We start from the raw sequence: 17,326 nt of genomic DNA, 5'->3' as shown, positions 1-17,326 counted from the left end.
AGTTTTAATATTGGATGGATGATCCAGACAGAAATGTAATAAGGAAACAGACCTGAAGAACACTACAGACCAAAATGGACCAAAAGACATAGACAGAACATTCCATGCAACAGCAGCAGAATACATATTTGGTATTCTGTATGTATCCATTCCACAAGATAAATCATATGCTGGGCCACAGAGCAAGACTTAAGAAGATTGAAATCCCATCTGGTCTCTATCTTGACCACAGTGGTATAATTAGAAATCAGTAACAGAAAGAAAACTGGAAAATTCACAAAAATATGGAAATTAAACAACACATTCCCGAACAACCAATCCTGCCATTTGCAACAACATGGATGGACCTTCAGGGCATTCAGACTAAGAGAAATAAGTCTGATAGAGAAAGAAAAATACCATATGATCTCACTTATATGTGGAATCTTTTAAAAAGCTGAACTCAGAAACAGAGAGTGGAAGGGTGGTTGCCAGGGGCCAGGGAAGGGGAGAAATGGGGAGTCACTGGTCAAAGGGTACAAACTTCCAGTTATAAGATGAACAAGTCCTGAGGATCTAATATTCAGCATGGTGATTATAGTGAACAATACTGTATTATATACTTGAAAGTTGGTAATAAGAGAATAAATCTTAAATGTTCTCACCACAAAAAAAAGTTCTATTTATGTGAGGTGACAGATGTGTTAATTAACCTTATTGCAGTAATTATTTCACAATATATATGTGTAACAAATCATCACATTGTGTACCTTAAACTTACACAATGTTACATATTGATTGTATCTCAATAAAGCTGGGCTTGGTGGGGGTGGGCGGAGAGGGGATCAACAAGGGAGAAGAAGAAATGGAAGATACAGGAAAAGAACTACAGGGACATTATCTCAGATTCTGGGTTCCAAAGCTCTTTATTTGATTCTGTGGTTTGAATCAGTAAATTTCCTGCTATGCTTTAATTCAGTTTTAGCTGAGTTTTTGTGAGATTTAAGAGTACTGACTATAATCCACAGAGTAAAATTTCATAAATTAAAAAAGCCTAAGTATACAGCTTCAGAAATATAAAAGTATATTCACCAGCACACAGAATCCAGGAATAAATCTACATTACCAGTATTTGCTCCCGGAATGTAAAGACAATTCAATGTTGAGGAATTTATCAGTATAACCCAGCACATTAATAAGTCAAAGGAAAAGATGTAGTGATTATTAAAATAGCTGTTGAAAAAACTACTTATAAAATTTTTAATCTATTTGTTCTTTTATTCTTATTAATCACAACTAAAACAATTCTCCATTAAATGAAAAATACTACCTACCCCAAGCCAATAGCCAAAATCATATATAACCTTGGAAGGCTAGATGCATTCCCAGTCAAGTTAGGGAGAAGACAAAGAAGTACACTATTATTATTTAAAATTATCCTGAAAGCTCTATCATTGCAATTACACAAGAAAATAAATCAAAATTGTAAGTATCAGAAAGGAAATCAACTTTCTATCATTTACAGATGATTGTTTACCTAGAAAATTTTAATACAATCAACAATAAAAATATGTGACACTAAGTATATGGCTGGTAACAAAATAAATATATACAAGTGAATATATTTTTCTGAACATCAATAATAGCCAGTAAAAATATAAACAAAACAGTTTCTCTTATCAATAAACACCAATTAGAAAATGTAACATAACAAATTAGAAAACATAATAAGAGGCTATTCATAATAACAATAAAAATATAAAATACCTAGGAATAAAACTAACAAAAAATAAAAAGGACCTTTATAATTAAATCTTTAAAATAAGACCCCCCCCAAAAAAATCGAGAGACATACCATGTTCTTCTATGAGAAGACTGAATAATGTAAAGATGTCACTTTTCCCCATTACAAATTTATAAATTTGATTTGATCCCAACCAAAATTCCAAGGCGCTTTTATTTAAAAACTTTTTTTTGCACCTTGACAAAATGATCTCAAGTTCATCTGGAATAATAAATGAATATTAATAGCCAAGAAAACTATGAAAAAAGAATGAGGGGGCATTTGTATGACCAGATAATAAAAATATATTATAAAACTGACAAAAACTAAAAGAAGGCAATACTGACACATGAGTATCAGACCAATCAGTGGACATTAAGAGAAAAAGCAGAAATCAAGCCCAAGTATATGTGAAAATTTAATAAGTAATTTAAATAAGATTTCAGATTAAAAGAGAGATTATAATTGAGGTGATGGCAAATAAGAAACCATTCTGAAAAAATGTAACATTAGAAATCAGCATATAGTCATCATCTCTGAATGAATAAAATGAAAAAGGAAAAAAAGAAGAATGCCAACCTCATACTATACACTCCATATTCCCCTGGATTAAAGAGTTAAGTATTAAAAAAAATTAAAAATCTACTAGAAAATAATGCTCTGATACTATACTAAGAAAGTCTTGTAAAACATGTAAGTAAAGTTGGAAACCATAAAGGAAAGGAATAATAGATTTGTTTACATAAAAATGTAAACATGGCAAAAAATACTAAAAACAAAAGGAAGAGGCAAGTAATAACTGGGCAAATATATTACACGTATTACATCTTATATGACATAAGTTAAAGTTCTTTAAAATCAATAAGAAAAACACATCAATTTTTAAATGAACAAATAACATCGACAAGCAAATCACAAAAGAAGGAATAAATATATGGAGACAAAAAAATTCAACATCACTAATAATCGAGAAAGAGTAAAAAGAAAATTACCAAATGAAAGTTTAAAAACAATAGCACCTAATCCTGACTAGGATATAGAGTTAAAACATTTATTATTGAAAACTGCTTGGAAGATAAACTAATAAATACTTTTCTAAAGAGAAATTTGGCAAAACTATATCTAAAACCTTAAAAGTACACACCCCCTTATAGTAATTTAACCTCAGAAAATAATCAGGATTTTGTGAAATTTTTTAGAAAGCCATTTACCTCAGCATTGTTTATAGTAACTGCAGCAGTTGAGTTTATGGCGTGGCAAGGGCAGGCACAAGAATACCAGGGTCTTTTTGGTAAGAAGTGAGGGGCAACAGAATTGGAACTGAAAACTTTGTAGAAACTGAGGTAACTTGCAGGTCCCTCTGTCTTTTTCATGTGTCCCACATAATCAGTTGATTGTGTTCGCTCTCCCCTCCTCTATTCTCCTATGAGTTGGTTTCTTCAACTTGTTCAACAATCCTGCTCCCTCTGTCTCTTGTACATAGCTGAAGCTCACCATAACCCTTCTAGCCCTCCTCCTACATCATGCTATCTCTCAAAGAATTCGTAGTTTCAGCGCTACTCTTAACTACCTTTCTTTACTTATATATTCCCCCCCAAAAAAGGAATTAGGCCTAGCTCCTCTCATCCAGGACCGCTGGTAGTAAGTCAGCAGCTAACTCTTGGCTAACGCTGGATCAAAACAGCTGTGGCCAGGATAGCAGGATGCATGGGCAGGACAAGCGCTATGACATTTCTAGTATAAAGACACGGATGCATGCACACATACATGCATACACACACACACACACACACACACACAATCCTGGAAATCCCAGTAATAGCAGCCTGGCTAATAAATTACAGCACATTGATGGGGAGGGGGGGATATGCCCAGTATATTACAACATAGAAAACACAGGTTATAATATATGACCCCAATGAAGAAATCGGGATAATAGAATTATAGTTGTTTCTTTTTTAATGGATGCAGAAGTTTCTTTAATGAAATTGTGGAAATTATCCAATGAGATGCAGATAATGAATACTCTAATCTAAGCAGATCCAGTGACCATGATGAAAACTGATCATTTCTGAAGTTAAAAAAAGCATTATATGAAACTAACACAGCATTGTAAATCAACTATACTGCAATAAAAATTTTTTTAAAAAAAGAAAGCATTATATGGCTATAAATCATCAGGAGGTATAGCTGTTCTTATTTTTATTCTTGGTAGCTTTCTATTTTCCCAAATCTCTACAATAAACAGAGATTTCTTTTATACCCAGAAAAGAACCACTAGCTTTATATAATGATTTTTTTAATTTTTAAAATTTTACTTTGTTTTAGAAAACATTATGATTACCTTGCCAACGCCACATCTGGTGCCTTCATTCACCATGCCAGGATCGGGAACATCTGACCCAAGCTGGAAATCCACACCCCAACATTTGGTGCCTCTCCCAGGAGTCTGAATAATAGCAGGCACAATTCCAAATACAGGCATTTCTTGTACATTCTCACATTGAAGCTTTCCACACAAAGCATTCCTGGAAAGATAAATAATGCAAACTACAATGCATCCAGTGTAGATACAAAAGAAAAATTATATATTTTTTGTATATAGGCAGGGAGTTTATTGCTGTTTAGCTAAAGGGAATCTCAACAGAAAAAGTGTGTGAGAGAAACAGAGATCAAAGTAGCTCTCTTTAAATATGGCAGAGAAGAGGTAAGTGGACGCAAAGATGCAAATTAGTAGGGTACCAGGGGGTGTGGATGCTGACACGTAATAATCTCTCTTCACTACCTGCCTAGGGCTCAAAAAAGTCTAACTAATAAAGTTGTTTTTAAATGTGATATAATTTTATAAATGCTTTTACACAGAAAATAATAGAACTATACCAAAATTCAATTGTGTCTTCTTACAGAGTTATAGTAAAGAGAAACCTTGATTTTGTAATGTTAAATAAGTATGACAGGACTCCACCTTTCTTCACTTGGCTCACTCTTACTTAAAGACTCAATGCATTAACTCATTAATTCACTAATTCAATTCACTAATTCAGTAACAACGCTATGAAGACTTCCCTGACTACAATTCCTATTACAAGGCTGTGTAAGTTAAATGTCCTTCCTATAGCCTTTCAGGGTACAATAAGTATCCCTAACATCAACTCTTATGATGCTGTATTGAAATTTCCTATTAAATTGATTGTCTTTGTCTTTTTTTTTTTTTTTGGCTGCGTTGGGTCTTCGTTGTTGCATGCAGGCTTTCTCTAGGTGTGGCAAGCGGGGGCTACTCTTCGTTGCAGTGCAAGGGCTTCTCACTGCGGTGGCTTCTCTTGTTGCGGAGCACGGGCTCTAGGCGCACGGCTTCAGTAGTTGTGGCACGCGGGCTCAGTAGTTGTGGCGCACGGGCTTAGTTGCTCTGCGGCATGTGAGATCTTCCCGGACCAGGGCTCAAACCCGTGTCCCCTGCATTAGCAGGCGGATTCTTAACCACTGTGCCATGAGGGAAGTCCTAATTGATTGTCTTTTGATCCAAGCACCTACCCTATTCTTAAATCTCCCCTATGCTATCACTGCCAAGTCATTATAGGATATTGTTTTCCAATTCCTCTAATTCATCACCTCCTAAATATTCTCATACCAGCTATCATATCTTTTACTTCTTTTTTTTTTTTTAATTTATTTATTTTTGCTGTGTTGGGTCTTCGTTTCTGTGCGTGGGCTTTCTCTAGTTGTGGCAAGCGGGGGCCACTCTTCATCGCGGCCTCTCTTGTTGCGGAGCACAGGCTCCAGACGCGCAGGCTCAGTAGTTGTGGCTCACGGGCCTAGTTGCTCCGTGGCATGTGGGATCCTCCCAGACCAGGGCTCGAACCTGTGTCCCCTGCATTGGCAGGCAGATTCTCAACCACTGCGCCACCAGGGAAGCCCATATCTTTTACTTCTTGAGTTAAAATCTTTCTCCCTATAACTTTTCCTCATTGGTCCCAGATCTTCAACATGAGACCACACAGATAATGTCTTTTCTTTCCTCCACATGGCAGCTTTTTAGGACAATTATCACATAGGTCCTAATTACTTACTTCACAGGACAATAGTCTACAATCATTTCTCATGCAACAAGGAAGCTCCCCTCTAAATATGTTCTAGTTTGTCTCACTCCCTCTTGAAGCACAGTGCTCAGAGTAAAATATGAAGTTTCAGTTACAGCCTGACAAGCAAAGAACAAGATGGACTGTCATTTCCTTTATTCTAGATACTGTACTTCTATGAAGCCCAGGATGACAGTAGCTCTTATGGTAACTACATTACATTATCGACGTCCTTGAATTTATCCTCAGCTAACACCCTTATTTACTTTTTGCACATGCTGCTATTAAGCCTCCTCTTCCTTCCATCCTTCACTTAAGAGTTAGTTATTTTGTCCCATCTTTACATTTATTCTTATGTCACCATTTATTCACGAGGTAACCTGAGTAAAGTGCTTAAACTTTCTTAAGTTCAGTTTCTTCATCTGAAAAACAAGACCTAAATAATGATGCCTATCTCACATAATTAGTTGAAATTAGATATGAAAACCTCTAAAACAAAGCATAGAAGAAAGCAGATCTCAGTTAGCATCTACTGGAACCTACCAAAATTCATGCTGCTATGATATACTTAATGTCTCATGTATCGTCTTACTGACATATTAAGAAGTAAAAGGAAAATACTCTTAACATATTAAAAGAAAACTGTCACAAATCATTAAAAGGATAGTCACTTCAACAGAAAAAAATTAGCAAAGATGCAAATAGGCAATTCACAAAGTAAGACATGCAAACAGCCTACAAAGCTAAGAGATGCTCATTGTTATAGTAATAAAAATTATATTGCAAGCACCAACAGAATAACTGCTTCAGGCAAGGATCATCAATGCACGCTTAAACCATGAGGTGAAACACTGGTGGGAAACTGGATATTTATACGGTACAAAATCATCACTCCACATATTACTTGATAGTTGCAGTGGGAAAGACCTAACTTTACAAGAGCAAGATCTGGTCATTGCCACTTAGTAACAGTAATAATAAGACAATCCAGAATTATGTGCCTCCTTGACATCATCTACCACTTACAAAGTAGTCAAATACTTACAAAGTATTCAAAATGTTTAACCTGAATCTAATTAAGACTTTAGGTTTAACTTCTGATGTATAGAAAATTCAGGGAATAAAGATGCAAGTTAAGCAACGTTGAGAAGGAACTACCAAACAAATCCAGAACGTGGGCCACCCTAAAAGACCACTGGCCCAGTCATTTCCTCAGGTCACTGTCATTGAAAAGGAAAAAATAAATAAACTGAAGAAGAATATTTTAGATTAAAAGTGACTTAAGTGGGGCTTCCCTGGTGGCACAGTGGTTAAGAATCTGCCTGCCAACGCAGGGAACACAGGTTTGAGCCCTGGTCCAGCAAGATCCCACATGCCGCGGAGCAACTAAGTTGGTGCACCACAACTACTGAGCCTGCGCTCTAGAGCCCGCGAGCCACAACTACTGAAGCCCGCGTGCCTAGAGCCCGTGCTCTGCAACAAGAGAAGCCACCGCAATGAGAAGCCCGCGCACCACAACGAAGAGTAGCCCCGGCTCGCCGCAACTAGAGAAAGCCCGCTCGCAGCAACGAAGACCCAATGCAGCCAAAAATAAAATTAATTATTATTTTTTTTTAAAGTGCCTTAAGTGACATGACAACTAAATGCAATGTGTGAACCTTGTTTGAGTCCTGATGTGGGAAAAAAAAAACCAGCTATGAAAGACAATTTGAGGACATGGACAATTGGAGAAATGTGAATACTGACCAGGGATTACATTACATTAGGAAACTCTGAATTTTGTTAGGTATGATAACAGTATTGAGAACGGGCTTATATGTTGGAGATGAATACTCAAGAATTGAGGAGTGATGCAACATAATGCTGATAATTTACTTAAAAATGGTTCAGCAAAATCTAGACAAGGTAAATATGATAAAATATTAACAGTGTTTTAATCTAGGATATATGGGTGTTCATCATACTATTCTTTCTACTCCTCTGTGTATTTAAAACTTTTCATTTAAAAAGTTTAACAAACTATTGAATGTTAAGAATGGCTCAAGGGGGCTTCCCTGGTGGCGCAGTGGTTGAGAGTCCGCCTGCCGATGCAGGGGACGCGGGTTCGTGCCTCGGTCCGGGAGGATCCCACATGCCGCAGAGCGGCTGAGCCCGGGAGCCATGGCCGCTGAGCCTGCGCGTCCGGAGCCTGTGCTGCGCAACGGGAGAGGCCACAACAGTGAGAGGCCCGCGTACCGCAAAAAAAAAAAAAAAAGAATGGCTCAAGGATGTATTTGTACAATACAACATGGGGAGTATAGCCAATATTCTGTAATAAATGTAAATGGAAAGGAACCCTTAAAAATTGTATAAAAATATAAAAAATGTAAATAAACAAATAGTTTAAAAGGACGACACCATCTTGTTCTGCAAGAGAGGCCAGCTCTTTTGGTGAAATGGAACAAGACAATGTGCACAGCAGGGGGTGGGAGTCGGTGGGGAGTAGGAGTGTATATGTGCATAAGAAACCCTGGAGAGGCAGACAAAAAGCTCAAAGACACACCTGAAGAGCAGGGTGGGAAGAGGGAGAAAGAGAGTAAGAGTAGAAACCACATTTTCTCTATATCCCTTTAAACATTTTTGAAAAACAACAACAAGAAATTAAATAAGTATTTACAAATTCATTCAAAGCAAGAATGAAATATCTATTTGATGTAACAAATTGGAAAAGTATTTCTTAAGACAATACTCTGACATTGATGAGGGGGTAGTGGAAGTATAAATCAGTCAAACGTTTTGAAGGTCAATTTAGAAGCATCTATGAAGAGCCTTTAAAACTATGTTCCATTTTCTTTTTAGAAAAATCTACTAAAGAAACAATCGGAGACATAAATACTTAAATTGTATTTATCACAGCCTTGTTTAAAAAAACAAATTACTGGAAACAACATACATTTCTAACATAAGGAAATGGTTAAAAGAAGCTGGGTATATCCTATAAATGCCCTTAATAGAGTGGAAAGTAAATACATCAACTTATAAAACAGTATAAATCATACTAAGCAATTTTGTTTATACACACAGATATGGGTCTCTGAGTACACATATGTGTATGTATATATGTGTATGATACATATTTATATGCTTATGAATACACATGAGAAGGAAATAACAATAAAACTTTAACAGAGTATCTCTGGATGACAGGACCATATGTGACCAGTGTCTTGAGACTTTTCTAGATTTTATGCATTTTCTATGATGGGGATGATTATAAAGAGTGTGATGATGATGATGATAAGTCCTACAATGAACCGGGTACTCTTCTTAGTATTAACATCCACCAACTCATTCAGTCTTTAAAACAATACTTAGAAATAGGTACCATTATTATTTCCATTTTACAGAAGAGAAAAATGAAGTATGTAAGCGAAGTAACGTGTCCAAAGTCTCAGAGATCTTAAGTGGTTAAAGCAGTATTCAAACCCAGAGTCTAACTTCAAATGAGTATTCCTAATGACTATATTACATTATTCTTATATTACTATTATAAAATGCTTTTCAAATCAGCTACCCAGTAATTTAAGTTTTGTAAATGTAGTTGCTATATTTTCATCAAGATATTCATAAAAATATGGAAACGGGACCAGGCTAAAGACAAGGATAAGGCATATGTAGCAAGCCCCTTCCAGGTCTGCATCAATCCACTTATCCCAAGGTTTAGCTCAGCTCATTCAATTAGTCACACTAATTCCACCCATTAGATATATCATCTGTTCCTTCATTCGTTCAACAAACAGTTAATAGGCACTTACTATGACAATGTGCCAGGCACTATGTTAAACACAGAATGGACTTTACAGTGTAGTGACAAGGGTGGTAACCAGATGGTCCCTTAAACAAATGAGATGTCTTATGAGACAAATACTACAAAAAAAAAATCTGAAGTATTAAATTTGGTAGTAATGAAAGGATCAGTTCTTCCAGAAGACATAACAATCCTAAATGTGTATGCACCTAATAACATAAGCACTGAAGAACACACTTCAAAACACATACAGCAAAAATTTATAGAACTAAAAGGAGAAATAGACAACGTCATAATCACAGCTGGGCATTTTAACACACCTGTCTCAGAAACTGAAGGGTAAACAGATAAACACACACACACCCAAAATATACAAGATTTGAACAAGACCATTAATTAACTTGACATTTATAGAATAATATATCCAACAACTGCAAGATACACTTTTCTTTTTAATTGAACATGGAACATTCACCAAAATAGACTATGTGCTGGACACTAATTCACATCTCAATAAATTGAAAAGAACTGAAATCATAGAGAGTATGTTCTCAATGGAATTAAACTAGAAATCAAAAACGGATAACCAGAATATTCCCAAATATTTGGAAATTAGCAATATACTTTTAATAACACATGAGTCAAAGGAGAAATCACAGTATAACTTAGAAAATATTATGAACTGAACAATAAGGAAAATACAACACATCAAATTCAATGAAAGAGAAACATACAACTTTTTAACCAGTTCATCCTTCCTTCAACTTTCAAACTGCTACTTTTCTCATTTTGATTTAGCCTAATCATGTTAGCCAAGATGGGTCCAATTCCTCCAAGTGCAGGACAGAGCCCTCCTTGGTCTTTTCTAAACACCATAAAAGAATCTTAAAAATGCTGTGCCTATAACTGGTTTTGTATCTGACCTTCCCTTTATCTGGAAAATTACCTATTCCACTACCTATTGGATTGGACAAAAAGTTCATTCTGTCAGTGAATATGTTGTTCAATAAAGTTCTTCGTGAAAATTTAAAATGTGTCTTTTATTTGTACTTAAAACCGAACAAACTTTTTGGCCGACCCAATATCTTTTCTAAGGCAGTATCACTTTTAAGTGATTATACTTGCTAAAGCAATGGTTTGGACATAAAACCTTCCTGTGCAATTTAAATATACTAAAAATTTATTAAGAATAATAGTTTGACTTCCCCAGAAAAAGAGTGCTATATAAGTGCAAGAGAACTTACATCTACAACTAGTTTTGAGACTATACAAGGTAGTCAAAACAGTTATGTTCATACCCTCTTTTGAAATACTTTCTTGTTTTTCTAACTTCCTTCAACCTACTCTGTTTTATATATCAAGAAAGGTATATTCTAAATATTCTGTGACGTATACTTTATGTGGATAACTAATTTGTAAAGAATTAGAACAACATAATTTGGCTAACGTTAAAAAAAATAAAAGCACACAGCATTAAGAACATCTATAAGAGGGACATCTGACCCTGTTAAGGAAGTTGAGGAAGTCTTTCTCAGAGAAGTTGTACTTCAAATGGCAGAGAGAGGAGAGCATGTCAGGCAGAAGGAACAGGACGTGCCAAGGCCCTGTGGCAGAGGACGACATGTAGACCAGTAGAGCTGAAGTATTTCACATTTAATGGCTCAGTAGAGAAAGATGAGCCTACAAATAAATACATTAAAGGAGCATCTGGAAACAGAAAAAAAAATACTAGAAGAATATTCTACACAAAAGCCAAGGAAAGGGGTTTCTTCAAGGAGAAAATGGTCAACATAGTTGAATGCTACTGAAAGGTCCAGAAGCATGAAGACCTAAAGATGTCTGTTGGATTTTGGAACACGGAGGTCACGGTTGTTATTTCTTCTTAGTAAGCATTGTTTTACCTCAGTTGCTTAGCTTAATTGGCAGAGTAGGAGGTGAAGTGAGTAGAAGAGAAGCACAGTATTATAGAATAATTCCAACTATACAAAATGTTAGTGTGTGTATGTATAGTGCACAGAAACAACAAAAAAAAGGAAGACATACACTGAAATTACTGAATACATACAGACAGATTATGGATAACTTTTGTTTATATTTTTGTAATAATATTAATTTTTTTACAATGTGCAAATGTTATAGAAACAAAAAAGGCTTTTAATTTGTCACTTTCAAATTATATAGAGCCAGAAGAAAATGATAAAGTCCAGAATTAATTCTGCAGATACCTCTATGTATGGATTTAGCAGCATAATCTTCTAATGAAAGGAAGAGGGAGAAGAGTGTTTATTTGGGCTTCTTATTGTAGAACAGGATAAACAAAAGTAACATTCTAAAAATCATTATATTTTAGACAGGTAATGTCAAAAGGTATGAATAATTTTACCCTTCCTATTCAGAATCTCTCTGAAGTCATGTTTTACAAAATTGTTAAATTTGAAAAGTTAGATGTTTAAGGGGGAGAAAGTCGGCAGTCACAAGGAGCTGTAAAAGATGCTAAAGATGGCTGATCTTACAACCTTTCATATTCTTTTACACTCTTGCCTCCACTTACCCAGTGGCACACTTCTTGTATTCATTGCCAGAGAAACCACAATTGCCAAATCTGTCACCTTTGGAATTCACATCAATGAAACAATCCCTTGGAGCAGCCTTGGCTTCTGTAACAGCAAAAAAAATTGTTTTTGTACACCTGAAACTAATACAACATTGTAAATCAACTATACCCCAATAAGATTAAAATTTAAAAAAAAATATTTTTAAGTTATGGCAATTTAATTCAGAAATAAAAGTATTCCCTACGACAGTCCATACGCCTGGATAAACTGCCTCAACACCTCTGAAAAGGTTTCAGGGTCTACATATAAAACATTTTGTTCCACATTTTATAATTGACAACAAAATGTGAAAATAAAGCTTAGATGGTACTTAAAAGTTAGCCTGGACTCAAGCACTCAAGTCCTCAAAGAAGTGTCATTAAACAAGATGAAATTATTAACCATGATGGGACTTCGCTGTGGTGCAGTGGTTAAGAATCCGCCTGCCAATGCAGGGGACATGGGTTCAAGCCCTGGTCCGGGAAGATCCCACATGCTGCGGAGCAACTAAGCCCACGAGCCACAACTACTGAGCCCGCGAGCCACAACTACTGAAGCCCAAGTGCCTAGAGCCCGTGCTCCACAACAAGAGAAGCCACCACAAGGAGAAGTCTGCACACGCAATGAAGAGTAGCCCCCGCTCGCTGCAACTAGAGAAAGCCCGCACGCAGCAACAAAGACCCAACGCAGCCAGAAATATATAAATAAATTTATATTAACCATGATGAAATTAAAAACCATGCACAGTATGGTAGCACTTTCAGCATATTAATTCTCACTGCTCTCAAACACAGGTCTACTGCACCCCTGGTTAGATCAGGCTGGGAGGGTTGGTGAAAACACTTCCAGGTATTATTTTTTTTAACTTACCATATATGGATGCTTAATTTAGGTATTAATTACATTGACAAATAGCCATGACAGCTAATAAAGTATCAATCCATTCTTGTTTTCTTATATTTTATATATGTACCACTTAATGTTTGATTTTTCCACTTAATTACATATTCCTAAAAATATTTTATTTGTAAATATTTTGAAGCCAAAATGGCAGTACATTCTATCTAATAATGGAAATTCATGTGTCTGTCTTACACACCTGATACTATGTTGTTCAGTTTACAAGAAAATGGATATGAGGTGAAAGGAGTTGGAAGAAAAAAGAAGTGGAGGATCAAGTAATCTGAAAATGGATGCAGAATACTTGCACAGGATAAACGTCACATGGCAGTAACTCTAGCAAAGCACATGCTCACACTCACATTTATACCAGGAAAAAGTGACTAAATTAATAACAAGCCCCCCCCAATAATGTTGTTCCTTCGGTCGTCCTAGACTTTTTTGCAGGCCTCTACAAAGATAATATACTTGCTAAATAATAGCATTTGCTTCTCTAAAATGCCTATCTGTAAGTACTTTTTCGGTCTGCAGTAACCTGTCCATTCCTGCAAAATATATCAGAAGTTCACAGATCTCTACCACTGTGTCCCATGACCTGACAAACATAAAGGAAGTCCCATTTCATGCTTAGTCTTCTCTCCTCCGACCCTATCTGATCAAGGTTCCCATGATCCACCCCCTCCTTGGGTTTGATTAATTTGCTAGAGTGGCTCACAGAACTCAGAGAAACATTTTACTCACTAGATTACTGGTGTATTATCAAAGAATATAACTCAGGAACAGCCAGATGGAAGAGATGCATACGCAAGATATAGAGAAAGGGGCTTGGAGGTTCCAGGCCCCGCCAAGTGTGACACTCCCTGCATCTCCACTTGTTCACCAAGCCAGAAGCTCTCCAAACCCTGTCCTTTGGGGTTTTCATGGAGGCTTCATTCCATAGACATGATTGATTAAATCACTGGCCACTTGTGAGTATGGCAATCTCCAGTCCCAGAGGTGGGGGAACTGAAAGTTCCAACGCTAATCACAGGGTTAGCTCCCTGGCAACCAGCCCCATCCTTATGTCACTGAGGGACTTTCCAAAAGTCACTTCCTTGACATAACAAAAGACACTTTTACAGCTCTCATCACTTGGGAAATTCCAAGGGTTTTAGGAGCTCATGCCAGGAACTGGACAAAGACCAATTTTTTTGGGTTTGTTATAAATCACAACAGTCAACACTGCTCTACCTAAAATTATAATTAATCCATATTAAGAGGATGGAGGATGAAAAATGAGCATGAGTAGGATGAGAGCTGACAAGTGTTGAGAGAAGAGAAGGTAAGAAATTAAATTCTCATCCTCTGCAGTGAAAAATTAACAGTTAATACCTAGAATGGAAAAATCCAAAAGTAGCATTACCAAGAAATTATCTAAAGACCTGGAGCAAGTAAGTAACAAAGTAATCGGCTAGAAATCAGCAAGAAAAGGTAGGGATGGGGCTATTATGGGGAGGCACACTTTACTTTTTCATAAAATCTTGTGAATGATTTGGCTCTTTAATCTACTGTATGTATAACTTTGATAAAAATGAAATAGTTAAAAAGAGACACAATAAAAAATATATTAAATACTACTAGGAAAAGAATGGATTCCATTTATATAATAGAATACTCTAATGCTCTGTGATCTAAATATAGCAATACAGATGGATTGCAAAAACATTTTGAGTGAACAATGAAAACAGAAGACCCATATGTATGTCCCCATACTATTTACATGAATTTATTAAAGCTAGAATACAATACTGTGTATATATATGTATACACATAATGTTAATATACACAGGATAGAGAGGTGAGAAAGTATGATAAAAACAAAAATCACCAACTGAACTTGGACACATCAAATTAATGACCATGATTGCCTACAGAGAAGGAAAGAGGGGAACATGATAGGAGAGAGGAAACGGGAGAATTTCAATTTTAGCAATAACGTTTGCTTTCCATTTTTAACAAAAACTAAAACAAAAAAATAAAGTCACAGCAATCAATATAAATAACATATCTTACTTGAGCCAAAGATGACTTGACACTGAGCATCATAATATTGGCACATGCCATTGTAACAATAGGCTCTGTTATTCTGGCAAGGGTATCCATTCTGAATAAAAACATCTGGCTGACAGAACTGAGAAGAACCGTTGCAATATTCTGGAACATCACATTCGTTGGTTTTTCCTCGGCACAAAGTACCTCCTGGAAGGAACTAGGGTAATGGGATTGAAATTGAAAAGGAATATCAGGAAAATTCCCACAAATTAATCAAATTGGAAACCACAATATTTATATCTATAAAAAGTTCTAACAAAAACAAAAGATTAAACAACCCAATAGAAAAATGAACAAAGGCCCGTAATAGGCTATTCATAAAAGTCATGAAACATGGAAAATGAAAAAGCATAGCCTCATTGATAACCAAAAGAAATGCAAATTAAACTAAGATATAAAAGCTCTTTACAACTATCAAACTAACCTGGATCGTAACACTGGCTAGCAACCAATGTTAGTACGAGGAAACAAAAATAGTGCTGATGTAATCTATACTGTACACTGTACAGTAATCAGTGTATTGATTAGACTGGCAATTACAGACTGGCACATTTGTAGAAGGTATATAAAATGCGTGTCAAAAATTTTCATATGCCTACTCTGTCCCAACAATTCCACTTATAAGCAAATATTGGAAGCTATCTAAACGTCCATCATTGGTAGACCAGATAAAGAAATTATGGTACAGCCATACCAAGGAATACTAACTATATAACCTTGTAGAACTACACGAATGGAAGAAAATCCATGGTATCTTACTGAAAAAAGTACATAGTAAAAATATGTATACCCATGTTTACCCACTTTCACACAGACACACACCTACACACACACTCACACTCACATTTACATAGGAAAAAGTGACTAACAACAAATTATCAAACAATGGCTACCTGAAGAGGGTAAAATGATAGAGGGTCTTTCAGTGTCTACTTTCTATTGTTGAATTTTTAATGAAAAACATGGATCACTCTTAAATCAGAAAAAAAAAATGTTTTTACTTAAGAAAAAAATTCTCTTTAGACCATTTGTCATAAAAGAACATGACACAAAACTGCAAACAAGTGTCATAAAACTGTTCATGTAATCATGTAATAAAAATAGTGCTCTCTTACAGATCAGAGAAAACCAATTTTGATATATGCATATTTTTCCTTTTTCTATTTTTTCCAAATACAGAGGAATTCCCTACCCAACAGTCTTGGCAACAGTCGCCATATGCACATTCAGCAGATGATTTAAGTTTACAAGTACTTCCTTCACAACAAGGGTCCAATTCACATTCCTGTGAAGAGAAAATGACTGTCAATAAAGAAATAAATTATTGTCATCAATATTCATTAATAAAATTCTTATCTTAGACCTATGCTTCCTTCTAACCTGACTGTAACAGTTACTCTCTGGAAACAGTCTCTTACTATCCTTCTGGATTTATCAGTGACTCTTTAGCTATTATCTAGGTCTCAACATATTTCAAAGGACTGAAATCACAGAGAGTATGTGTCTTAGTCTGCTGGGATTGTCAGAACAAGGTACCATAGACTAATGACTTAAACAAAAGAAATTTATTACGTCAGCTCTGAAGGCTAGAGGGCCAAGATCAAAGTTCCAGCCAATTCAGTTTCTGGCGCAGACTCTCTTCCTTGGCTTGCAGACAGCTGCCTTCTTGCTGTGTGCTCACATGGCCTTTCTTCAGTGCATGTGTTCAGAGAGAAAGCAAGCAAACTCTCCAGTGTCTCTTTTTTATAAGGACTCTAATCCTATCAGATCAAGGCCCACCCTTATGACCTCATTTAACCTTAATTACTTTCCTAGAGATCCCTTCTCCAAATACAGACATACTTGGGGGTTAGGGCTTCAACATATGAATTTGGGGGACACAAACATTCAGTCTATAACAGTGTGTTTAATGATCACAGGAAATTAAGCATCCATAAATGCACTTCCCTTCATGCTCAAGGTCTGACTTCTCTGTTGGGTGAATTTCCACCCATGTGGACATCCTTTTTATCTTGCTTGGCTTCTCTCACCCCACTTTGGCCCACCATGGCTCCCTACCCCTGCTCCGAACCTTCTACCCAGTGACATCTACTCTCCTATGTTCCAACTAATGTCT

At 36.1% G+C, this 17,326-nt stretch overlaps 1 protein-coding gene across 2 annotated transcripts in view; it reads right to left on the bottom strand.

Moving 5' to 3' along the window:
- Positions 1-17,326, bottom strand: part of ADAM9 (ADAM metallopeptidase domain 9) — a 102,827-nt gene that overhangs the window by 27,793 nt on the left and 57,708 nt on the right. For both annotated transcript variants that reach the window (XM_027122881.1, XM_027122879.1), the window contains 4 exons: positions 16,403-16,495; positions 15,172-15,367; positions 12,177-12,282; positions 4,107-4,290 (listed from right to left, as the gene is read on the bottom strand). In XM_027122881.1, coding sequence (XP_026978682.1) covers positions 4,107-4,290; positions 12,177-12,282; positions 15,172-15,367; positions 16,403-16,495 — 579 coding nt within the window. The remainder of the gene's footprint in view (positions 1-4,106; positions 4,291-12,176; positions 12,283-15,171; positions 15,368-16,402; positions 16,496-17,326) is intronic.

The sequence above is a fragment of the Aethalodelphis obliquidens genome, unplaced genomic scaffold, assembly GCF_003676395.1.
Source record: "Aethalodelphis obliquidens isolate GAN/ISIS:26980383/991018 unplaced genomic scaffold, ASM367639v1 scaffold25, whole genome shotgun sequence".
Taxonomy (NCBI): Eukaryota; Metazoa; Chordata; class Mammalia; order Artiodactyla; family Delphinidae; genus Aethalodelphis; species Aethalodelphis obliquidens.
This window is presented reverse-complemented; position numbering and strand designations above follow the sequence as displayed.